At 41.6% G+C, this 26,127-nt stretch overlaps 1 protein-coding gene across 3 annotated transcripts; it reads left to right on the plus strand.

Annotated features, from left to right (window-relative positions):
• The first annotated feature begins 3,220 nt into the window (after positions 1-3,220).
• Positions 3,221-25,759, plus strand: CHKA (choline kinase alpha). 3 transcript variants are annotated; one of them, XM_086613209.1, is made up of 12 exons: positions 3,221-3,549; positions 7,562-7,673; positions 14,681-14,734; positions 18,763-18,876; positions 19,485-19,618; positions 19,903-20,007; positions 20,366-20,424; positions 22,737-22,824; positions 23,734-23,842; positions 24,331-24,437; positions 24,779-24,860; positions 25,668-25,759. In XM_086613209.1, exons 1-12 carry the CDS (start codon positions 3,221-3,223, stop codon positions 25,725-25,727), a joined length of 1,353 nt encoding a protein of 450 aa, XP_086469335.1. In that variant the 3' UTR covers positions 25,728-25,759. The 3 variants fall into 3 exon arrangements, with proteins under 3 accessions (XP_086469335.1, XP_086469337.1, XP_086469336.1); XM_086613211.1 differs by lacking the exon at positions 18,763-18,876; XM_086613210.1 differs by lacking the exon at positions 14,681-14,734.
• The last annotated feature ends 368 nt before the right edge of the window (positions 25,760-26,127 follow it).

Below are 26,127 nucleotides of genomic sequence, written 5' to 3' on the forward strand. Positions count from 1 at the left end.
AGCAGAAATTTCTCATACACTGCTCCTTCTGCATGCTTTGAACCAAACCAGGGAAGTTCTTGCGTTAGAGCAAAAACTTATTTATTTTCATGTTTAGTGAAACCAGTATCTGTCTTTCAATGTACTCTACTGGGGTTTGCATCATGCCTTCAGACCATCCATCCTTGGCATTGCCGCATAGGCTTTCAATAAGACCAAGTCCATGCCACTGCTGCTACATGGCTTCCTGCCCGTCCAAATCAACCACATTTGAAACGCACAATGGTGGGATAACATGGCTGAAAGAACTATTACCCACAACTTAAAGATGAAAGTCATCTTAACCAATAATGAATTCCCTAACCAATATTTATTTTCCAGGAATAATGAAAGAAAAATAATTTTGGCAGGTAACATACTGATATGCCTTCGTATCAACTAAACCTGCCAGCCCTTATGACTACTCACCTTTATTTCTATCAGTTCCTCTATCATATTTCTGTGAGTTCCTCTACTGCTTTGTTCTCGCTTTTATTGCACTGCACATGCTTGTGGTTCCCCAGAAGACAGACTATGTTTGTGGTAAAGCATCCTGAACAGTTTTCAAGTGAGTTACACTCTTTTTGTAAATTCAACAATAAACTACAATGAGTTATTAACTACTAACAAAGTGTTAAAACACTAAATGATGTAATGAGCAGAACAAATGTCTGAAGGAAATATGTGTATGGGCTTCATATGGATCCAGGATACTTATCAAAATGGAAGTCATTATAGGACTGAAACCCAAGTTAGACTGACACTAAGAAAAGGTGTGTTGTAATCAAAAGGATATAAAACAAACAGAGCCCTAATTTTCCTATCTGCTTCTAAATTGTCTGAGGCTTTGAAAGAGATTATTTGAGGTTTTGAAGCAAAGCTTATGACTTGGTATGAACAAATGTCACTGAAATGGCCAGTATGAACAAGTTGGAGTCTTCTTGCCTAATAAAAGTGGATAGAATTCTCTCTACCCAGGAAAAATAAATCTTTTATTTCTCTGATTTTTCTGCCTTCTCTTTCCACACTAACAGCAATCTAGAAAAAAATCAGTCAAATAACTCTAATTAGGAAAAAAAAAAGTCCTGTTACTCATGCTGTGACAAAGTGGTGTGAAGCTCGAGCACTTGGAAACAGAAGGGCCAGTCTGAAAGGCAAATTCCTCTGGCATTTTCACCACTTCTTCCCACAGGTAGAGGCATCATCAGCGTTTGTTGCAGAATCAGCTTTCCATCTGTAGAACTGTTTTTTGCTATTCAGCTACTCGACATCAGCAATGTTGTAAGGTGCTTTAGCAGGGACCTGTAAAAGAAAGGACTTCTCCGCAGCCCTGTGTCGCCATCTCCAGCAGCCACTGCATGTCCCCTTTCCAGCACCCTAATCTGTGCTCGGATTAGGGGATTTTATTTCGTAAACAAAGAGTTGAGGAACAGAAGGGAGAAAAGAGAATCTACGTCTCTTCTGTCCCAGTCTGGCATCTCTAATCCATACATCACTCTCCTCTGAACTAGGGTCTGGTATGCCTCAGTCATGACAGTTTGTGCTGCTTTGTCAGCACAAAGCAGTCCTGAAGCCAATTCCGGAGCTCTCCTGCCACTTCTCAGAAAATCCCTTCGCTATTTGGGGGTTTTCCAGCACTGGAGTGCTCAAGTGAAGCATGCAGACAAAATGAGGGAGCAGCCCATGCAGTTAAATAGTTTGGGGAGGGATGAGGGAAGGAGCATATCAGAGAGTCTCTCACAACCCAGCAACCCCCAGCAACCCAACAAAAATTGCCACAATAATGACAACTATTATTAAAATAGCCCACAAGCTTCTTACGTACAGTAAAAGACCATCAAGGGAGAAGAGCCAAAGGAAGGAAAAAATCAGAGAAGCGCAAAGGCAGTTCAACGCTTAAAGGTAATTTATTCCTTTACTGCTCATTTATGACGAGGCGATGTAATATACCAGGCATCATTCCCATCGCCTCCAGCTGCAGGAGGGCCAGGAAAGTTGTGGCACCTCACAGCAGGCTGTGACATCACCGCTCAGACGCTCCTCGTGAGCTGCGACGGACGGGAAGGCCGGTGCTGACGTTTCCTGTAACAGGAGAACAGCTTTCCACTGCCAAAACTAACACAGATACTCAGAAGCACTGCGTGTCGAGATTATTTTTCTTCTTGTGGCTTACCTTTCTGTCCAGCTCGGATTTTCTCCTGAGCCAAGAGAGACCAGTTTACCATACGGGCATGAATCAGCCCTCGCAGATGATAACTCGCTCAGTAACTTTCCGTAAGAAGCGGAGTTTGAACAAACACATGGTTGCTTGCTGTAATCCACTCTACAGCAGACATTTCCCACGTTTCCGTGGCAAGTCACGGGAGCGAACGACGCCAGCCCGTTACGAAGCCTCGGCACGGCCAGCCCCGAGGGAGCACCAGCTCAGTTAAACACCGCAGAACCCAAGACGCAGCAAAGGCGGCTCCGCCGCCCGGCACGCCGAGAGGTGACCTCGGCCGGCTCCCTCCCTCCGCCCCCAGCGCTCACCTCCGGCTCAGCCCCCCACCCCGGTAGAGCCTCCGCGGCGGCCCGAACCTCCCCCATTAAATGCTCTTGGGGCTGGAGCGGCGGGTGGGGCCGAGCCCCCAGCGGCAGGCACGGAGGAGCTCCCGGGGGCAGGGCTGAGCCCGGCGGGAAGGGGCAGCGGGACCCGGGGGGTCTAACGGGCCGGGCCGCGCGCAGAAGCCCCGGTGCAGCGGCGGCGCGGAGCGGGGGGGAGGGGTAACCTCGCGCTCGCCCCCCACCCCGAGCTGCGCGCGCCGGTCACCGGGACAACCGGCGAACGGCCAATCGGCGTGCTCCGCGCCCGCCCCTCGCGCACAGGGGCGGCCGCGGCGGCGCGAGCGAGCGCCTCGTGATCCCCCGCGCACCAATCGCCAGGCGCTGTGGGAAGCGAGGAGAAGGCGCGCGCGCTCCTCGCGCTCGCTCGCAGCTTCTCCCCACCCCCGCTCCAGGCTGGAGGCGAAAGTCGGGAGCCAATCAGGAGAGGGGAAAAGCGTGAGGCGCGCGGCCCCGCGTGCCGAGCCGCGTATAAAAGCGGGGGGGCGGGAGCGAGAGCGAGCACGCCGTTTGCGCTCGCCGCGGAAGGACGCGTCGCGAGGTGACGAGCGATCGCGCTCGCCCGCTGTTCGGCCGCTCACTCGCCCGCCTGCGCCACGCTATGAAGACCAAGTTCTGTAACGGCGAGACCGACCCTTCCCCGCTCGGGCTCCTCCTCGGCTGCAGTGCCGGCGGCGGCGTCGTCCTCCCCGCTGCCGGGCAGCCCCCCTCACCGCTGGCTCACGCCGACCCCGAAGGGAAGGACCCCATCGCGGCGGGCAGAGGCGGGGGCGCCGCGACTTCGCCTTCGGCGCTGCTGCTGCCGCCGCCTGAGGAGGATCCGCCGCTCGACCCCCGGACGCGGCGCAAGGCGTATCTGTGGTGTAAGGAGTTCCTGCCCGGGGCCTGGCGGGGGCTGCGGGAGGAGCAGCTGCGCATCAGCCCCATCAGGTCAGTGGAGGGGGGGGGGGGTGGTGATGGCTGGTCCCTGCGGGCAGGGGGCGGGGCCGGCCGGTCGCTCAGAGTCAGCCGCTTCCTGGCGTGGGAGTTGAGGGTCTCCTTCTCCTTCCCTTTTTTTTTCTTTTTTTTAAAAAATCCTCTTTAAATTTGCTTTTCTGGGCGGAGAGGAGCAGCTTGCCGCTGCGTGGGGTGCGACTGCGCATCTGCCTCCCGCACTCGCTCTGGGGCGGCGCGGGCATCCTCCGCTCCGCGGCGGCGGGGAGGCAAGGCGAGGCCGGCGGGACCGGCCGCCTTGGCCCGGGGGGGGCGGGAGGCTCCGAGTTCGCTGCGTCAGCCCCCGCCCCGCCCCGGAGCGGCGGCGGTGCGCGGTGTCTGGTGCGGCGGCCGCTCCTCGGCCCCCCGCGCGGGGAGGGGCCCCGCACTCTGACGGTAAAAGTGATGGAGCCGGTAGGAACCGCTGCAGCGGGCACGGAGCTCCCTCCGGAGAAAAGAAGCGCCTCTTCTGGCGTGGCCCTGCCCGTTATAGAATTCAGAAGTTAGCCGGTAGATGCTGTGCGTCGACGATGTGAATCATCTTTTAGCATATATAGTAACAAGTGCTTGTGACTCAGCGCGCTGGCAGCAGAAGTACGTAAATTGGGGCTGTGCTAGAAGCCGTACGTAGTGTGTTTGAGATCCTTGCGCAATTCGCCTCGTTTTTGTATCAGTCTTGTGTGCTATTTAGTTCAGGGTTTCACTTTTACGGACTGCTTGTCTAATGTCCTGGTGCTTGATCGCTCTACCTGATCAAATGTTAGTCGCGTACAGTTTCAAAGGATGCAGAAGTTGTCAGCTTCTCTTCAGTCCCGAGTTTGCTTTCTTAGTGTTTCTGCTTTTGTTGATGTAGAGACATATGCAAATCTAGTCCCAGTTAGCTAAGAGAACATAAACTGTTGATGAAGCTCTGATATATGAAAGCATAATCAAAACCTATCATGCTCATTTCTGAAAGCATTTTAAAAGCCGTATTAAAAATGAGCAACTGGTTGAAAGCTAGTGCAGATAGTATTTGTATTTTTAAATTATTTCTCCTCTCTGCACATGATCATAAGACGTTTATGAAGGGAGAGAATTTTTAGAAGACTGATACTGTTCCTGGACAGTAGACTAGTCTGATAATGTGTCTATAATCTGACTTGCTTAATTCTGTTTTCATCCTTATTAGTGTGTGCTGCTGACTTTGATACTTATTTTCTAAAGCCTTAAGTTTTAGCACAGTTATTCTTGCGTTTCTTAGAAACTTCCCCTCTGAGACCCCACTTCAAAATGGCTTGATGGTTTTCAAATTGGGAGGAAGAGAGGATAGGCTGAAACTTAAGAATGTGTAAAACCATGCTATTGTGTTTACTTTGGCAAAAGTATTTTCACCACTTTTATCTACAAAGAATGCAGCATCACATTGGTTTGCTGACCCTAGTTTCACAAAAACGAAGCAGTCAGTGTGCCTTCTCTACTGCGTCTGTCAGTATTGCCATTTTGACTGTGTTAGTGCAAATTGTGTCCATGACAGCTGTTAGGTACTTAGTGTGGCAGGATGAAGGGCTTCAGTCCTTGTGTGAGAGCAAAGAAATAGATTCATATCTAATCAGAGTACAAGTATATAAGCACATCGGACTGCTGTGGCTGTGATTTAGGGGAAGCTGTGGGAAGCTTTGAAAATAGGTGACCCCTTGTGGAAGGGCTTACCTTTGAGTAATTTGTAGCAGTGGACTAGCTGGTAGCTTTACCTGTGTGAGTGAGATATGCCCTTTTGACCCTTAAACAAGCTGCTGAGTCTACTGACCTTTCAGGAGAACAATACTTTTTACTGGACTATGGTATGGGTTTCCTTGATTAGAGGTGACTTTTGAAGCCTTAAGTGCATGAAACTATAGTGAAACTTTGGTTTAATGGGAGTTCAGCCTCAGTAAGATGCTCCAGTTTCGCTGGAGAGGTATAAAAAAGAAGAGTTTCTGGGCTTTCATGCACTGTATGCAGGGCAAATGTATTTAAATAAGTAACATAACTGTTGGTACAGGATTTTGAGCTCTAGTCTGGTATTTTTTGTAAAGTGAGTTTCAGTGTGTTTAGTTCTTCTATTTCAGTATTGGTTATCTTCACCAAAATCTTTATCAGAGACTTAGAAAAAGTGGCAAATGTTTTTCAAAAAAACTGTCTAGCACAGTTTAAATGGAGCTGGAAGTGTAGTTGGTGTAACTAACCAATGCTCTGATTGCATTTGAATAGTCTGGTTTTGCTCTTAGTTTGATATACTTTCCGGCCATCTGTCTTTTTCTTTTTTTTTTTTCTACCTGTGCACTTTCATGGTTCAAAGTTACTTCATCTCTCTTATTGCTAACCATCCTTTTTTGGATGCCTGCCAAGCCACCCGGTTCTCTTCTGTCTTCCTTCTTGAGCATACTGTGCAGCTGCTGTTTTACCCGATTTTCTTGAGATTTCTTTTTTCCTTCTCAGTCATTGACTTTTGATATGTAGGCTGGCCCTTCTTCTCTGCATCGTCTCCTAGTAAATATGTACAGATCACCTACTTCTTGGTAGCCTTTTTCTCCAGAAAGTCTTAACTACTTCCCCACTACGTTGTAAGAGAACCCAGAAAAATGTTTGAAAAAGCATCAATATGAGTGTCAGGTTAGGACTAAGAACTGCATTTTAGCAACTGCATTTTGGATCTGTTAAGGATTCCTGGGATCAGAGCTCACTGCAAGGTAATACTAAATACTTTTGGTTTGGGTGTTACGGAAAAACTGCATTACTCACAATGTGCCAGAGGTACTACTATTTAAATTCTAGAATTACTGCAGTAAGTTATGTAGCGTGCTACAAGTAAAATTACTTACTTTTTAAATCTGTGCCACCTCATGCCTTTACTGCTGGCTACTCTTAGCTGGATTGTGTCTGGTTTTGAAAGTTCTTTCTTTAATGGTGAGACAGACAAGATTTTTTTTCAGCAGAGCAGATTTTAATTTCTGTTTTGCAAGTAGACCAGGTGCTTCAATACCTTTTTTTCTCTTATAAAAGAAGTAGTAATAGGGAAAATGTATTGTAGAAGGGAAATTTGAAAGCTTACTGATTAATATATTGATAATGAAGAGGATGCAGAAAGACAATGTAGTAAAGAAAATGTGAGTTGAGTGGACTGCTAGAAATCAAAAAACTTAGCTTCTCTAATCTAGTATTTCTCTAGCTTGATAAACCTGTAGAAGACAAATACTGTTGCTTTTTCCTGTAAGAACACCATTATGAAATGGTGATTATTTGAAAAGCCAGCATGCTTGTGTAACCCCTGAATGACTGAAGCACAGGACTCCCTAGTTTGTATCTTACCTGGTAAGACTCCAAGGGTGACTTTAGTTTTGACAAATACATGAGCAATTTATTTGTTTTAAAGAACTGCTTTGGTTGTAAATTTCAAAATTCAAAACGAGTACCTAGGAATGATAGCATAAGTAAGGCTTTCCTCAGTGATGCTGTAGCACAGGTATTCAGGTTAAATCTTTGTAGCTAATCTTTGTAGCTGCCATCCCAGTGATACCAGCTCGTAATTCAGGTTTAGGGCTTTATACTCACTGCATGGTTTTAAGCTTTTTCTGCTGTCGTCTTGCTTGCTTGTACAACCAAGTATATCTAACAAGACTCCAGCATCACTTTCTAGAAGTCCTGAAAATAATTAAGTTAATAGAAGTCTATGTCTTATTTTAATTGCCTATTGCATCTTACATCAGTTTGTTCACAGCTTGACCTGTAGTTTGGATCAATAGATCTTGATGGTGAACTATACATTACGAAGCATGAAACTCCCAATTTTTTTATGGAAGCCTTATATGTTACGAGTTATTAGTATTGTTGGAAAATTGTCTCTCATGTTAGAGTAGATCAGCTAATTGTACTAACAGGATTAGTGCACCTCTAATTTGTCGAAAATGAAACACGTATGCTCATCCTAAACTTACCTTTCTGTTGATAGAGGTGGCCTCAGCAATATGCTGTTTCAGTGCTCGCTACCTGATACCATTGAGACAGTTGCAGATGAACCACGGAAAGTTCTCCTGCGCTTGTATGGTGCCATCCTGCAGATGGTGAGTATGTAGCGTGCTTTGGGAGTGGGAGGGTTTCTGTAGCTTAATTGTAATACGTTTGGAGATCTTCATTTGTGACACACTGCAACTGTGTGCTGCTTTATCCTTTGGGGATTGTGTTTTAGTGGCAGTGGGGAAGCTTGCTATCTTAAAGCAGTTTTCTTTATAGTTTGTTACTGTCTAGAACTTACACTCCTTCCTATACAGATCTTGACTGGTGCGTATCAGCTGAAGACCCGTTTGCTGTCTGTTTGATCATAAATGTTTTGTTTATAGTGTTAAGTTTGGACTGTGGTGTTTCAGAGAAGTTATTCAAGCTTGCTTCTGTGTAGTAGGTAGGACTTTGGCATTGCTAGCAAGACTGTAAGAGACTAAACTGCATTATATTAATCTTGGTAGCACTTATGAATCTTGGAGATTGAAGGTGAAGGTTTTGTCAAACTCGTACAGTGCTCAAGCATTTTATTAGATCTCCTGGGTAATCATGATGCTGGAAAATTTGATCTATAGTGTTAGAATAAAAATGAAGCACAAACATGAATACAGTACAGCCGTCTCGTTCCAAAACATACTTTCCTAAATGTGTGATATGCCTTGCAGCTGGCATAGAAGTTTAACCAGATGTTGGTCTCTTCTAATGTTACTTTTCTTTTATTCCATTAGTAAAATGTAAATAGCATTGAAATTTGTCAATCCTTAAGAGAAGCAGTTGGTAAATCTGTTTCAAATTGTAAGGTTTAAAATCAAGAATATTTTGTAAAGGCGATCTCTTCTAAAGCTTACAGGCTGTCACTGTAGGACCGTACAGCAGATCTTCTCTTACCCATCTCTGCTAGACACTTGATTATATTGTAAATAAGTAATCATAAGTGTTTAAACTTATGAAAAATTACAGTTTCATAAAATTACATTTGAATGTTGACAGTTGTCTCTATTTGACTTAGAGGGTCTGGTTTTATTATCCATTAATTTGATATTTTCCAGTATTCAGTCACTTGCTTTGAATAACTGATCCAATATCTGCAGGAGTTTGGATGTTCCTGAAATTTCAGCCCATTCTTCCTGCTTTTGCTGCCTTGACCAAACTTACTGTTAAAAAAAATCTCATTGGATACTGTCACTTACCTGGCTTTAAACTGTTGTTTTGTTATACTCTGAGAGGTATACAGGAACTTTCCTGCGGTAAGAAACTTGACCAGAAATGCGTAAGAGATTCCAGTGGTTTGAAATGGCATGAAATGCTTGGCTACGCCACCATATGTGTGTTGGGAAAGTTGAACTGTTAAACAAGAAAAGTGTGTAGAAGTTCATTAATTCAAGCTTAAATAGTCTTTGCTTTAGTTTAAGAGAAACCAAAAGCAAAGCGGAAGAAACTTTGTTTTCAAAATGACTCCCAGGGTTGATGATAAGAATTTCTTTCAGAATTATTAATGGTTTTAATGTAATACTGACTTAATATGTAGAAGGCTGGAGTAGGAACATGGGCTGTAAAACTGCTGTAGTGATAAACTTCTGTTGCCCAAGAGCTGTGAAGAAATGTGGCCTTTCCCTTACATTTCAAAGGAAAAGTCAAGTAGACTCCAGAATTTGGCTGCCCTCCTCTTCCCTCAGGGTTTTTTAACTTACCTTTCTGTACCCCTATCCACTGAAGGAATCAAAATGAAATTTTGGGCTCTAAAATCACAACTAATTCGGTTTGAAAATTGAAAGTGTGTTCGTAACTTTCTAACCTTTCTACTCTTGGTGTTGAAGGATCTTTTGAGATGTCTAACTTCCTTTATTTCCATAGTGGCAGTGAAATGACTGCTCTTGTTGGTGCAGTTCACTAAAGGTTAAGTAAGCAGAGAAAGTCCCAAGGTAAAACTTTCAGATTGCATTGAGGTTCACAATTTTTTGTCGACAAACATTTGTCTCTTCCAGCCCCTCTACTTTAAATGCAAGTTAAAATATAAGCAAACTGTTTTACTGGGGTATTTTGAAAACCTTGCTTAGGATTCTTAAGAATTTCTGGGTGGCATAAGCAGAATCTTACGACAAGCCTGTTAAGAAGGAGTAATTTGATATTTTTTTAGTGATGTTGCTTAAGTTAAGCCCTGTAGAAATTGAGATACTGCTTAAGTTCAATTTTGAGAACTTATGCTAAAATCACAACTTAATTCTCAATGACTTAATTGTAACTGCCACTGGGTATTAGTAGTTACCACTTGTTTGTTTGAGCCTTTTGTAGCATGTTTTAACTCTTGTCCATTTTACTTTCTGTTGGAATTGGAGCACAAAACAATAATACCAGCTCTTCTTATTCCTTCACTGTAAATACTATGGATCTGTAGCAATCTATACCAAATTGTGGTGCATGCAAAAGATAAGTTTAAGCTAAAATTTTTAATAGAAGTGAAAAATAGACACCTGATACTAACTTAAGAATGAATGATACTGGCACCATAATTCTTTGAGCCACCTTTTAAAGGAACCTTGTTTTTGCAGTTTGAAAATAGCCCCAGTTTGCTTATTATGAATCTTGGAAGACACAAATGTCAGTACATGAAACTCATCCAATATAAACCATGCCAGTTGGCTAAAGCTGCCACACAGGGAAGGCTTTGTGCCTTCTTCTGTCATAGCTGATATGTTTAAGGCAATTTCTTGTGTGCATGACTGTTTTGGGGGGAGATGGGGGGAGATGAACTGAGCTGACTTGGCCATTGTTACGAATGGTCGCACTGGCATGGATGTTTAAAAATCAAGGACTTCTCTTGAGTATATCCTTGAGCAGAACTCTTTTTTTTTTTTAAGACAAGTATTTGTGCTTGTGACAGGTTAAAAGTACTAACCACATTAAAACTCAAATGTTTGAGGCACAATGCAGATATGTTCTACATTGAAAAGACAGAAGTGTCTTACTCCACTTATTCTTGCTCCAGCTTAGTTGCTAAATTTAAAGGGGAGCATTTAAAGTAAAACCTCTTCATGACAAAATGTCTTTAACTGTTGGCTATATCAGTGTTAAAACAATGGAAACAAAGTTTTCCAACAATATACGGTTTAATGTCCAGACTTTAAGATCAGATTTCATGTGCAGATCACTGCAGTGTTTCTACTTAAATTCAGAACAACCAAAACTTCCCACATCTCAGAAATGTTGATAGGATTTCGACATAAGATAGCATCAACAAAAACTCAAATTAAGGTGGATTTGTTTGAAGTTCACTTATAAAAAGATAACTTGGGGATTGATTCCCCTTCTTTTACACATGTCAAAAGAACCTTGAACTCTGATTCACTGAGGCTCTGTTAACTTGGCAACAACCAAAACAAAATCTTGTATATAAATGAGGAAAAACAAACCAATATACCTAATGTTCCTCTCTGGTCTCTCAACTTCTGTGTGAGCAGACGCAAAATAAGTGTAAATGGTTGCCACAGTTCTGTGGTAAGTCTCTTTTCCATACCTGCCTTGCTGCCTTTTATTTTTTGTAACTAAATAAAATGCAGACTGCTGTGTAACTGTAATTATCAACGTCTTCTGTGGTTGTTGGTGTCCATGTCTGTTTGTAGCATGGAGTAACTACAAATCCCTGGCACTGGCAGACGGCTTGAGAGAAACCAAGCACCTCTTACGGGGATGTATTTGTGTTGGGTGGAGTTAAGGGTGTTCTGGGGGTAATGTACCACTTTAGTTGTATATGCATGTGTTCTCTGCTGCAGGCTTGCCCATGCGATCGTGCCTAGAGCACTCTGGTTTCCAGGTGACAGACACGATTCACGGTATAGTATGAGATCTCTGAAGTTGGAGCATTCTCTACAGCTTTCGTTTTCTTTAGTACTGGATTTCATTGTTTAAAAATAAAGCTTAAGTAGCACCAGCTACTGTCTGTGCATCTGAATGTTTACAGCAATAACAAAATATCAAAGTACTGCCCCTTCCTTTCCTCTGCTCCCTCATAAGAGAATGGTAACTTGAAATGAAGAGGATTGGAGATGTCTTTGTGGCTTTTGTAGGGCTTGAACTGGGAATTATTCTTCACATGCTAGATTCCAGGACTTCAGCAAATTAGTATCATTTCCTTCAGCTCTGGCAGGGATCAGTGATCAATGGCAGATTCTTAGAAGCAGAAATAGTTATTGCTGAATCTAAAACTGTTTGTGTTCTCATACCCTGCAGTTCAAATCAATGTCTTCCAACAGCTTCTAGAACTAAGAAAAGTTTTGCCTGCATAGATTGCCTCTAACCTCTCAGGCAGTTCCTTGTAATGTAATTGTAAAGTAAATTGTAAAGTTCCTTGTAATTCCTTGGGGTTGGAATTCCTAGGGATTCGTCTGAATTGAAGTATTGCAGTATTTTGAAGTCTTGAAAACTACTAAAGCTGAGTAAACTCAGAAAAATTGAGTTATAATGTGAGATTTAAATTTGTGGGCAGACCTAAGGGTTATTTGGGGAAAAAAGCTGCAAGTTCCTCCTCCATACAGAATTCTGCCAAGCATCATTTGGGATTTTTGATACAAAGCTCATCTAGCTACAAGAGAAATACATTTGGATCATTAGGAAGAAAATGGTGAAGAACTCGATTTTCTGTGTCAAGCTGCCAGATGTATAAACACTGTCTGGTCATCTTCTGATCTCAGATCAGATGATGTGTAATGTCTCCCATTCTAGGACTTTCATCTTATACCTGAGACTTCCTGTCTTAAAATCAATTTACAGGGTCGCCAGGTAGGCTCTCTATCAACTCCTGTTGTCTCTGTGCCTATCTATAGCTGTCTCCCCTTACTAAAATTGTAGTGAGATTCCTTGGTCTGCTCTGAGGATAAAGCTTCCCACAGTAAAAGAAGCACAGTACAGATATTAAAGATGTAGAGCATGTGTCCATTTCTAGTTAATATTTCCATAGAGAGAGTGATTAGAAACCTCCAGCAGTTATTCAATCATTCTCTTACTTGCTTAAAATCATCTTGTTGCTGTTGAAGTAAACAGCTCCCAGAATTGGACATAAATTGGAGTGAGCTATTAGAGTTTATGGAGGAACTGAAGCCTTCACTGGTTTAGCCGAGAACACGTGAGCTAGATGTGTAGATCAGATACCTCAGGGTATGAGATGTTTTGCTTTGAACCACTGTTCTCATAGGTGATTATGCAGTTAGAAAACAATCAAATCACACCATTTTAGCATCTGTTAAACTCTTAGAGTTGAACTCTTAAACTGCTGTTACATAAAACTGCATCCTGCTTACTTCACTCTCCTTGACCACCTGTACTGGAGGCTTCTAATTCTAGGCTGACTACATGGCCACTTGTGAAGACTGATCCTCTCCAAGCTCCCATTCCTTTTTGCAAGTTATTTACAAATTACTTTGTATTCATTCTCCTCTGGACACTAATGCTCCATGCTGAGGGAACAGAAAAGAGGAAGGGATACTGCAGAAGTCTCCTTTTCTGATGACTCTGCAGTACACATCCCTAACTGTCTCTTTCTGATGGCACAGTAGATGCCATTAGGCTATCTCAACACTAATTTGAGGTGGACTCTTGCAACTGGCTAGCTCTTCATACAGTATGACTTCTAGAAAGTGGATGCCAGTTCAGGTTCTAGGGAAAAGCCTAATCTGCTTACCTTCTGATGAACTGAACCATTCTGAGAGCACCATTAATCAGGAAAGACTCCTGGATGGTGAGTAACTTTCTGACTGTTCAAGAAAAATCTGTAAGATGCAAGAGCGGGATTGATGTAGGACATGCTTGTTCAGAGAAGCCCTCTGTAAATGACTTTAATACTACTGAGTAGTTACACGTTTAGCTTTAGTGAATACGTTTTGATGATGTTAATTTCCTTGAAAGGAATATAAGCTAATAGTAGTTTTCATATTGTCATGCTTTAAACTTCTTATCCTAGTGGAATGGGAAGTATTTCCTGAAAGACCATCGATTCACGTTAACTACGCTTCTTCTATAGCTTCTTGAAATACTGTAACTGCATAGCTTGTGTAAATCATTAGCTTGTGGTATTGTACCTAAGGCAGCTGGTGTTGCTTAACTGTGTTCCATTAAGTTCATGTTTCCACCCTTGTTTTGGACATGTTAGAGCTTTGGAACAGAAAGGTATGCACATGTTTCTATGAATCAAATGTTTTCATTCGGAAGGTGGAGATGCAGGCTACCTTTATGGGCCTCTAAAGCTAGTCTGGTTTAAACAGTCAATGGTGGAATTGCAACATAAATAGCAGCCACAAACTGTCGCTAAGTCTAAGCAAATATTTGCTTTCTCCTCTCCTTACCTTCAAGCCCTTTAAAGGACAAGGTTTTTATTACATCTTGAATTTTAAATGTGCAGCTCTGAAAGCATGTGCCATTGGGGGTTCAGTTCTGAGCATATGGTTTGATACTCTGAAACTGATTTATAATGACTGATCACAATCCCAGCACGATATGTTGTGCATAGCATTTGTTAAAGTTTCACTAGTATAACTGCAGTTCTCACTGAAACGTCTTTATCTTACATGGGCAGTCATTTGCAAAAAAATCTTGGATTTGCATGGCCAGTGATACATTATACATGTAGCCTAGATAGTATACTGTAAGTAAAGTAATTCTATACACAGGAAATTTAGAAAATAGAAAAAAAGCAAGTGCCTTGCAAGCTTCTTAACGTGCCTTTTCTAAGGCTTTTATTTAATCTCTGATGTATCTCAAGTGCTTTAGCTGCAAGAAGAATATCATCCCAGATGTCATGCAGAGGGATTTAATTTTCACTTAATTAGAAACATTCCTCTGAGCTTGTTGTGTTATTGTTTCAATGGTACATCTCAGTGGCACATCCTTTTGAAAGATTCTGGAGTTGCTGAAGTAGTGTGGTGGTCAGATGGATACTAGTGCGGTAGCTGTCAGAGATCAAGACAGTGTTGAGACAGCTAGTTAATTGTAGCTGGCACTTCTGCTCCCTTTGTTCTGGTGGTTGCAGGTTAATCATGTTAAATTTCATCTTCTCATTGTGTTTGCTTCTTCTCATTCATAGAGGTCCTGTAATAAAGGAGAGTCTGTACAGTCTCAGGAGGAGAATGGCTTGCAAGTGAGTAATTAAATTTGCTTATGTCACAGAATTTTGTAGATGATAGAGAAATGTGATTCTGCTTGTTCAGAACCTGTAATTACTCTGCCTGGTGTCTGGGCTGTGTTTCTTAAAACCATAAACAGTCATGAAGAAAAGGAATCAGTTTGCTCATAGAAGTAACATTGTGATATGTGTGCCTGTACACAGTTTGGAAAGATTTAAGCATTCTGCACTTAGAAGAAACACCCCTCCAGTTCTAACCTAAACGGTTTCTTGCCATGTCTAACATTGGTGTTGGCACTGCTATTTCTAATATTAGGCTTTCTTCAGTAGAGGAAGATCAGTGCTCCGCTTTACCTAATCCATATCTTATGATGCATTGAAGTATATGGAGCTGGAGAGAACTTCCTCCTGAGCACGGAGTGTTTCTGATTAGAGTTGTGCTTGGATCATCTGTGTTCTGCAAGCTTTAAAGTTCTTGCATTTGGCATGATTTCTGCTCATGCAGCATAATGTTTAGCGGAGTGTAATTTTTCAGTAAAGGATAACATTCCAGCATGTTAGCCAGATGCTCTGCTTGTTTATGTCCTGTCTCCTTCAGCTCTGTAATGGTTTTGGCAGTGGTTAGGAATAAGTGCATTTTACTCATTTGGTTAGTGCTGCTTTTCTCCCCTTGTATTTCCTGCCTTCTGGGAATGCTGTCTGAAAGAGTTCAAGCTTTTTTTTTCCCCAGTTGAAACTGGTTTTAAATTTTTTTGTTGAATGACTGCTTTTGAAGTGTTGTTGAACTTTCCCTTTAATTTACTGGGACAGCTTCAATCAGTTGAATCAAGACTGAACTGAAAAATGTACTGATTTGATTCCTCAGTTTTCTTCAGAGATGAAAAATGGAGGTGGCTTGATTTTTTTTTTTTTTTTTTCTCCACACCCCCCCCACCCCAACCCAGTAAAAAAGTTCCTAAAGCTGTAAAAGAAAAAAAAATCCAGACAAGCCCCACCCTGGTACTAGCAGCTTATAGAAGTTTTGTAGTATAGGAAGAAAGGCGTTGAACTTCAGAACTGTCTTCATTTGTTGCCTGAAAATAGTGATTCTGTGCTGTTAGGTTATTTTCTGCTATTAATCTCACAGTGCTGGAACTGCACCATTGGATCAGTGTACTCAAGAATTCCTGTCAGGATGGATTTGTTAATTTTCTCGAGTCTGTGTAAAAAAAACGTAGCTAAAGTTTGATCAGAGAAGTTAATGCCATCCTTTGGAGAGAAGAAAAACCTCTGGGTAATCCCAAAGTGTTCTGGACCACTAGTGAAAGCGTTGTAGCAGTTGTGAGTTGCTTGTTGTTTGACAGCTGTGACTAAAGATGGGGTAGTCTTCTACCTGCTCATAAGGTCTTTTAACAGGGATTATCTGTGTTTTGTCTTGGTTTTGCTATAGTTAGTAATATTTTGAAGAAAATTACCCCTATTTCATGTGGCTTATAGCAAGCTTTTTGCTGAAGCAAGGATAATCAGAAGCTTCGGTTCCAACTGAAGTGTAGAATGGCTTTTGATCTCTCCTTGCCTGAATGGGAGTTGCATACTAGAAAAGTCTTGTGAAGGTAGGTTAGAAATGCAACGTTCAGCTCTAAGTATTCATTTAAGTTGTAAGTGGTCATCAAGTCTTCTCCAGAAGCTTGTTTTTAATACAAGTGCTCATGTTACACCTGTTTGGAAACTATTAAAATTGAGAGCTTCAGAGCTTAAAACAACAGGTTGTTGTCTTGGCAGTGTAAGTACATTGCAAAGTATGCGAAGACATTGAGGTACATAATTTACTTAGTCACCATGCTTCATCCTTTAAAGAAGTCCTCCGGTGAACATGTAACGGTTCACTAGCTGGAAGAGTTGCCACCTGGATTTGTTCAGTGTCTGTATGAAGTATGCTATAGGATTTTCTAATGTCCTTTAGTAGTTTACTTCCACACCTACACTTGACAGTACTGCATGGAGTGGAGACTTGGTAAAAGGTCCATCAGGTGTTATCAAGGAGAAGCCGTTGTGCCTGAGATACATAGATAGTATTATTCCAAAGCTCTCATTGGACTTGTTCTAAAGTGAGCATTCTGTTACAGTAGAGGAAGTTCTTCTGGTGCTCTGGAGTCAGGCACCAGAGCATTCAGACTTGAATATTCTTATACTGCTGCTTTTAAATAATATTTGCCTGCACTTTTTAATCTTGGAGCAGATCTTTCATGGAGAGATGCAGCCATCCTTGTCAACACTGCTGACACAGAGGTTTACCAACTTGCAATCGTGTAGTTGTGGGTCATCAGAAGGTTCCAAATTCTTGAGCATGTCTTAAAGGACTAGGCAGTGATGTGACAGCAGTAACCCAGGAGTGCACTGCTGAGTAATTGGAAATACCACTATTTCTGGTTGTCGCTTCTGATGCATTAAGGGACATCTTAATGAAGAACACTTCTTTGGCACTTGCTGTTGTTTTTTCAGTAAGATATGAAAACAAGGAACTAACATCTTAATGGGAACAGCCAACAGGATTGCTCTAATCAGACTGTTAAAGCACCCTGGTGTTGTACCAGGCGCAGACAAATTCGGTGTTGCCTAATAATAGAGTAGACATTCAGTAACCTGTGTTTAATTTGGTTTTTGGTGTTTGGCGTTAGGCTTCAGAACTGAACTGCAAAGTTCAGATCTGTGGTGGTGTGGGCATGTGAAATGATTAAAAGCACTTATTTTTGGTGCATTAGTTCTGCTTCAAAGAGTTGAGATGGAAAAAACAGTGGAGGAGGTAGATGAAATACATTTGTATGCAAATTGTCTTGAGCTCTCAATTGATACTCTTGATGACTCTTTACTTTTTATTGAAGTTAACGCTTCAGAATATAGTTAATGAGTCTTTCCTACACTTCAGTATGAAATGCTAGAATTTCTTGAAGATGCCAGAATAACGTGTGGTCCGGTAATAAAAATAATTTATGAGCGGAACTGCCTGGAGTGTACTCAAGAGTGGAATTTGTACAGAAAGAGTTATTTACTGTCTGAGATGGCAGTGACTACAGTAACGGGAAAAGCTCTGCAGTCTGAAATATCTGAGAGCTTTCTTAATTTTGTGCTCTTAACTCTTATGCTTTAAAGTGTCACAGGTCAGACTTTGAGATAAGTTGCTCAAAAGTACGCAGAGACTTAGCAGACCTCTGTGATTTGAGTACAGCTGGATTCTGGTTAACATAATTGCTAGAAGTAGTGATTTATACTGTGGCTTCTGTGTTTACCTACAGCTAATCTTACTCATCAAGAAAGCTATGCTTCAGTGATTTTTAACTGTATTTTTGAGACATAGTTCATACTTCTATTAATTTTTAAACATGCATATTAAAAAGCTATCTGCTTGTGAATGTGATGGATTGAGTTTATTGATGTAAGGAAGGACTTGAAGAAAAGTTATTGAAACTTGAGATATGCTTGGAGGTAGAAAAGGAAGAATGTTTATTCAGACGCATGCTCCTTAGCAGCAAATTTATCTTTTTTTTAAAAAGACATAAAATGTGCTTAATGGAAACAAATCCTAAATCATTTTTCAAAATCAAAAACTGGTTAGTTCAGTTCACTTCATTCACTTGCATAGTTAAAATGTCCTTTTGTGAGGCAGTGTTCCAAAGTGTGTTCAGGTAGCCAAGGATAACATTTATAGTTCCTGTACTATGCTTCAGTAGGATAAACTCCTTCAGGAAACGAATTTGCAGAGTTCCCACAGATTAGGGAGGAGACAGTGTTTTGGTTTTTGCATAGTTTTCCTTTGACCTGGCCCACCAATAGTACCTGTTAAGTAATACAGATTTTTTTGCCCAGCTTTAATCTTGAAAGCAAAACATCTGTGTTACACTCATGCTAACTACGAGTTGTTAGTAGTCAAGAAAATTTGGTTAGTACAATGTTGTCTTTTTAAAGCTACAATTTCCCACTTCTTACCAGTTTAGCTACTGTGCACACCTAAGTTCATTTCTATGCAAGCACCAACTAATGCTTTAATTTAATTTTTTTTTTGGTAGGGGGCAGAAGCCATGGTTCTGGAAAGTGTTATGTTTGCCATTCTTGCAGAGAGAGCTCTTGGCCCAAAGCTGTATGGAATCTTTCCACAAGGGCGACTGGAGGAATTCATTCCCGTAAGTCCCGTTCGTGATTAATTAGTGGGCTGCTGGTAGCTGTTTTAATTGATCATGACAAGAAGATCTCTGGACTGCCCAGAAAAGCAGGGATGTGGGAATGGAATACTTGGCAGCCTGTAGTAATTGCTAGCTGTAATTTGATATGGTTATACTGGGTGTTGGAGAGCGCAATTATAGCTCTTGCCAGGGAGAGATATCTAAAAACTCTTCAGCTGTAGCAGAGACTAATAAATGAAGATAAAAAGCCTGTTAGATACCAAACATAGCATTGGAAGCTACGGAGTAACACTTCCCTTTAACAGCAACAAGAGCAGATGCTTTTGATGTTCTTAAGTATTTATACCCAGTCCGCTTTGAAGATATTCTTGGTGTGAGATGTGATATTCCCCAGGTCTTGATCTAGAAGAGAATTGACTAAGGTGTAAGTAAGCTAAGCTGGCCAACCTAGGTTTTCCAAAGACAGCGATTTTGTGAGTTCATTTGGGATGAAAAGAGTGTGTTGCTTGAGTACTATGCTAGTGTTTTACACTGTACTATATAGAGACTAATGCACTTCTGTAATTAATCAATTAACTGTTTTTTAAGAATGCTGTATTTTATTACAGAGCAGGAAACTAAGTACTGAAGAACTAAGCTTACCTGACATATCTGCTGAAATAGCTGAGAAGATGGCTAGATTTCATGGCATGAGAATGCCGTTTAATAAAGAACCAAAGTGGCTTTTTGGAACAATGGAAAAGTAAGTTATGCAATACTTGAAAGTAGGGCAAAAAGGTGACCTGTTGTAGTTTTGACAAGCATGTCTTTCTTCCTGAAAGCCTGAGAGCACAAGCTCTCACTGTACCCAGAAATTGTTTCATAGTTACTTGAGGAACTTAAATTACCTTGAAGAATAGTAATGTTTTCTTTAGTAGCTCCTGTTTTCAAACTCTATTGATTGTTCAGTTTAAATGGTATCTTACTATGAGAAGACTAGCATACTTATTGTCACGAATGCTGTACTGTTGTCTCTATTTTTAACAGGTATCTAAATCAAGTGCTGAGGATTAAATTTACCAGGGAATCCAGAACTAGAAAACTGAACAAACTCCTGAGTTACAATCTCCCCCAGGAAATGAAAAATCTAAGGTAGGCTTATTTCATCTACTACTGTCTTACAGTTTGCACAGTTTCACTTTGAATTTTTATGCTTGTTCAAACACATCATACAGTATAATACCTTATATTCATTTTACTTTACAAGCTGAGGATTATTTTTGGTTCTGTAACCAACCTGAGCCTCATAAGACTACAGATTGATGTGATCAGTTGCTGGTCTGACTTGTTGATCGGTGAAGTCCAGCTTCATTGACCTGATCATGGGTTCAGGGTCTTAACAGAAATGAATAGTGCATCAAATTCTTACAACAAAATCCATTATTTACTTGGCAGTGGAGCTGAACTTAGTGATTTGTTACTTACAAGATCCTGTATTGCTGTTTTCTAGAGCTCTGCTTGAAGCTACTTCCTCACCAGTCGTATTTTGCCACAATGACTGTCAAGAAGGTAAGCTGTTAGTATATCATGACCTCGTTCAATGATGCAGTGTTAAGCCTTTTGTGGTCACTCGTTTGCGTTCTGAGAGATGGTCACATTATGGAGGTGCTGCCCTGGCAGCTGACCTGAAACAGCAGCCTGTGCACTCCTGGTGTGCAACACTTGTGAGGCAAAGTGTGTTGGCTTCAGCAGCCCGTCAGGCTAACCAGAGAGTGTCTAGTATCGCAACTGGATTCAGCCAAGCAGGTACACCTGCTCTGTTAGCACAAGTGTCGTGGGTTAGGCCGCTCTGGCAACCAAACCCTACACAGTCGCTCACTCACCCTCCCCCAGCCCCAGGGATGAGGGAGAGAATTAAAGGATAAACGGGAAACCCGTGGGTTGAGATAAGAACAATTTAATACAGATGATTTAATACACAGTGTAGATGCTCACCACTCCCTCATATGCGAAGCCCGTCTCGTCCCGAAGCTGCAATCCTGGATGAACGCGAGGCCCTGAAAGAGAGAGGGGCAGAGAGAGAGAATACTCCAAGAGTTGGGAGTACTGGGAGAGAGAGAGAGAAAAAGGCAATAGAGCAGAAGTGCAGAAGCGCAAAAGAGCAAAAGTGGCAAAAGAGCCAAAGCACAAAAAAAGCCCTTCTTTCTGGCTGCCCCTCACTTTTATACTGGGCATGACGCTGCATGATATGGAATACTAATTGGCCAGTTTGGCCCTCAATCTTAAGTTGCACCACAAATCACAAGGGGAATCGTGTCCCCCTTGTCCCCGCTATGCTCCCCCCTTATCCCGCCGTGCCTCTGCACTCCGGCACACTGAAAAGTCCTTGGAGTCTCACTTCCAACCACAAACATCAGCTTGCTATCAACATTCTTCTCAGAGCGAGCCTCTGAGTAAAACCAAAACACGGAGCTCTTCTAGCTGCTAAAAAGAAGAGCTAACTCTGTCCCAGCTAAAACCAGGAAAACAAGTCAGTTGATGATGGGAGCCTTGGGTGTTTTCTATACCTTTCTTAGCTGTCTGCAATATATGATTGAGGTAGGATATACTTTAGTCCTTTTAAAAGAAAGATAGGAAAAAGTACAGTGAATGGTGAAAATGGAGACGAGGGTTGTTTGACTTGGCAGTTCTCAGCTTGTACTGGTAAGAAACATTAGGAAAACCTTATGCTCCTTTTTTTAGTGCACTCTCTGTGGGAGTCATGGGGGGGGATAACAATTTTTCTGAGCCAGTTCTCTAAAGAGATGAAAAGGAATCAGGGCTGAAGGTGTTGGATATGCTGCGTTTGTGCTGCCTGTCACCTGTACGGTGGGTAAGCTGGGCTGAGCTGGAAGGATGCTCTACTAGGACTATATGCAGGGCTGTTCTGTTCTCAGGAGTCCCAGCCTTGTTAGCTAAGGCTGAGGAATCAACCTGGAAGAGGATTGCCCTGGAGGATAGGCAGCACGAGGGGAAGAAGCCACTGATCTGAGGTCTGAAGGGCTCGCTCAGTAGTGGTGGAGTTTGAGGTCTCATTGCTGGTGTGGCAAGGTGCAGTACTGGAGGAGTCAGAGCATGATAAGGCTGGGGCAAGCTTTGGAACCTAAACTTCTAAGGCAGGGGTGCGGGAGGGTGAAACTCTGCTTGTTCTATTGATGCAGGGGTGTGGCATAGAGAGCAGATACACCTGTGGAAAGGGGACAAACTGTTGCAGAGATTGAAATTACTCTAAATTTCTTTGCTAGTTGGCACTTCATAGAGGCAGACTTGATGTCTTTCAGATGAATTATAGTGGCAAAGTGAATTGAAAGACAGATAAAGCTATCTTCCTGTTATAAAGGAAAAGGCTGAGCTTTTCCATAGGTACCAGTTGTGCCACGTACTAGAAGAGCAAAGTGAACAGTTGGTGGCTGCCGAAAAGCAATTCCTGTCCCAAGCATTGTGTGATGACTGATAGTGCTATGCAGATGCGAGAGATACTGCATAATTTAGATCTTAAGCTGTGGAAAGAAACAACTCTGTAAGGGCTGCTAAGGCTGAGTGTCACCTGAGTTAGATGCAAACCCAACACTGGAGAAGCAGGACGCTTGGGAGAACAAAATCTGCCTCTGCTTGTACAGAAGAAGACTTTCTTGCTTCAGCTTTACAAATTTCATAGTATATATCTCAGCTTTCAGTGAACTGGTATACAGCCAGTGCAACATGGCTTTTCCTATCATTCTTCTGCACAGATTAAAGGATAACTGGGATTATCTGAACAATGTTTCTTAAGATAGAGTTTTACTTTTCTGTAACTTTTCCGGGACTTTATTGAATATGCCATATTATCTTAAACATTTCAGGTAATGTCTTGCTTCTGGAAGGCAGAGAGAATTCAGAAAACCAAAAGCTGATGCTCATTGACTTCGAATACAGCAGCTATAACTACCGGTAAATATTTTTTCATTCAGCAGGAAAGTGTATTACTTTCTACGTGCTACAGTGAGAGCAAGTGCCACACTGCTGATTATTTGTCTGTTCCTGTGAATTGTATTCTGCTCTTAGTGATGACAGCAAATACAACTAGTCAAAACAGCTGTGGTCCCAATGATGTTGCGTATAGGCATAGAGCGGACTCGGTTATTGGAGCTCCTTGGTGATCCAGAGTAGAGGGCTTGTTTAAGCACAAATGGCTTCTTGCTTGCATGTCGAAATTTCTTTCTAGTAGGGAGATGAGGAGAATGGTAGATTGTGTGTGTACATAGCCGTGTAGGGCAGTTTTGCATTTTTTCCTTCAGTCCTTTCAAATGGCTTTTCCATCTGTGCAGATGAGTAGTACTAGCTGTTTTACTACGTAGTTTCACAGAATGCTTTCTGTTCTTACCTCAGTCATCTAGTACCTGTGTTTAAGGATGATCTAAGTGTGTTGAGTCATTGGGATCATTAAAAGTTAGCATAGCTGGAGCATAATGGAACCCTGAATTCCAGTAATGTGAAAGTGGATATGTTAAAAATACTTTGAGTGTGACCTCCTTGCCTGCAGTAATGCTAATGTTAGAGATGTGTCTGACTCTGTTCTGAGATGTAGTACATGGCCAAGTATTTTAACTGTCTCCATTGGTACAAAACTTGGTAGCAAAGTCTAGTATTTTCATGTAGCTGGTAGCTTTCATTCTGAACTGCCCACCTTTACTAATTGATTTTAGTAACTTGCGAAAAACTTGTATTGAAGTTATCAACCCTTTACCTCCTTTAGCAAAACTGCAGTTAATTCTAACCCTTGATTTTTAGATTTGCTTAAGCAAAACCAGATTGCTAGTATGCAAATACTGAGGTACTCAGTCTTTATCTCTTTTTCAGAGGATTTGACATTGGAAATCACTTCTGTGAATGGATGTATGATTACACCTATGAGAAGTACCCATTCTTCAAAGCCAGTGTTTTTAAATATCCTTCAAAGCAGCAACAGGTAGGCACAGAAGTCATAATTAATAAAATGCCAGTGTCCACAGTTTTCAAATCTTAACAGTCTCTTCTGATTCTGTTTTGGACTTGCTCTCTCCCAAGACCTTTCCTTCATGAGTTCCTTAAATATAACACTTTGTCATCCTGACCACCTTTGCTTTACAAATCATAGAAACTTCATATTAGCTATTCAAGAGAAAACACTTGCTATGTGCCATGTGGCTATCCACCACGGAAAGGCCAGCAGTTGTGGACTGCAGCTATGAAATTAGTTGGCAGTATCAGTGTGTCTTCTGTGGTCCTGATGTTATGGCTTTCTTAAACCAGACTTGCAAGCAATTAGTAGAACCACCATTAATCTTAAAGCTAACTCCAGCACTGTTGATATTTGGAAAAAATAAATGACAACTTATTAAAAAGCCTGTCTAATTCTTCGAGAAGTGAATATGTCTTGAGACAGAGTTGTAACTCTGTTGCTTACTTGCCTTCCAGCTTCACTTTATCTCCAGTTACCTTTCTACATTCCATGACGGCTTTGAAAATCTGAGCAATGAAGAGAAGTCCAAACTAGAAGAAGAGGTGGTGATAGAAGTTAACAGGTAACTTATCTTTCACAACTGTGTCTTGAGACTTCCACTGTGTTACCTGTACTTATATACCTCACTGAGTGGAGAAACTTCAGCAAAAGAGATTTTAAGCTATTTATACACGGTAAAGAAAACTCTGTCCATTGTAACCTTTAGATATGTGGTGTACGCTATTAGTGGGAAGAAAAAACCCTGCTACTTCATAGGAAAAGCTAACAGAATTATTTTTTAATGGCATACTTGAAGAAAAGGTGTGGACATCCGCAAGCTAGGAAGTGCTGTTCTAACAGAACACTGAAATAAGGTGTTGTGACTTAGCTGGATATTCAATAAATATAGCCTTGTAATTTCAGGTTTGCCCTTGCATCACACTTCTTCTGGGGTCTGTGGTCCATCATACAAGCAAAGATCTCATCCATTGAGTTTGGTTACCTGGTAAGTTATTTAATTGTAGTTTCATGTAGCTAAAAAATGTATACTTTAAGTAACCTGTGGTACATTATCAGGAAGTAAATTAAATGGCCTCTCACAGCAACTAATATCTCTTAAGTGGAATAAAACTTTCTAAAATCAGTTTGTTACTAGTTTGTGCTCTTTCCTTAAGAATCTAAAGCACATCTAAGACGGTAAAAACTTCAGAAATTCTTCCCGTTGTTACACAGAGAGTAAAGCCTTAGGTGTCAGGCCTTGCAGTGGGATGATGCCTTGCAGTGAAGTAATCTTCTGCAGTAAGGGATCCCACGCAAGAGGGAAGCTAGCATGTGTAAGTGTGAATTTGGAAATTGAGTAGTCAAAGTGTGCATGTAAGAACATCTTGATGTTCAGTGTGCAACAATATCAATGCCAGGTAGCTGCTTGTCCTTGAGAAAGGGGTCAGTCTAACTCCTGATGCATGTTCAGTGTAATGTAAAGTGATACAGCTTTCAGGTACACTGAATATCCTGTAGGAAGTGTTGCAGAAGCCATCTTTTCTGGTGAAATCCTGACCTTTTTAGTTCCTATTTTTTTCTGACATGCTGGCAGCAGCTAATAGTGTTAGAGTTAAAATAAGATTGGAGGAAGTTTCAAGAGGCCGGAACACCTCTGGAGAGATTATCCTTCCCAAATGAAGCTAATTAATGCATTGAGATGATGGATTAGGAAGGTACCACGGTTAATACCCTCATTATGCTTCCCCATCCCAAATAAGAGGACTCAGCAGTGTTTACTGTATTGAGTATTGAATGTCCCTTATTTCTCCAGGAATATGCATTATCCAGATTTGATGCATACTTTGATCAGAAGAGGAAGCTGAAAGTGTGAACGTGGGAGGAGTGGCCTGTTGGTTACTGTATGAAGAGGGCAGCTGGACAGAACTTACACTGTGCTTAGGCTACTGTATCTCTAGTGAAGGTGTCACTGAATTCCAGTTCCTTGGAACACAGGTGTACAGGAATGAAGACTGTATAAAAATGACTTGTTTACAGTTGCATAAATACTTGGAATGAGATTGGGAGGTAAAATACAACAGTGCAATATCTTTAAGTCTTTTTGATCTAGAAGGTATTTTATATTAGGGAAAAAGCTTAAGTGTCAATATCTCATGCATCAGAGCAAACAATGTTACTGTCAGTACATTTTCTAGGGGTCTGGCATTATGGTTTGTGTTGTAAGGGCAACAGTTGTAAAAGTTGATTCATTCTAGACACTGCCTCTTAATAAG

The sequence above is a fragment of the Tauraco erythrolophus genome, chromosome 6 (assembly GCF_009769465.1).
Source record: "Tauraco erythrolophus isolate bTauEry1 chromosome 6, bTauEry1.pri, whole genome shotgun sequence".
Lineage (NCBI taxonomy): Eukaryota > Metazoa > Chordata > Aves > Musophagiformes > Musophagidae > Tauraco > Tauraco erythrolophus.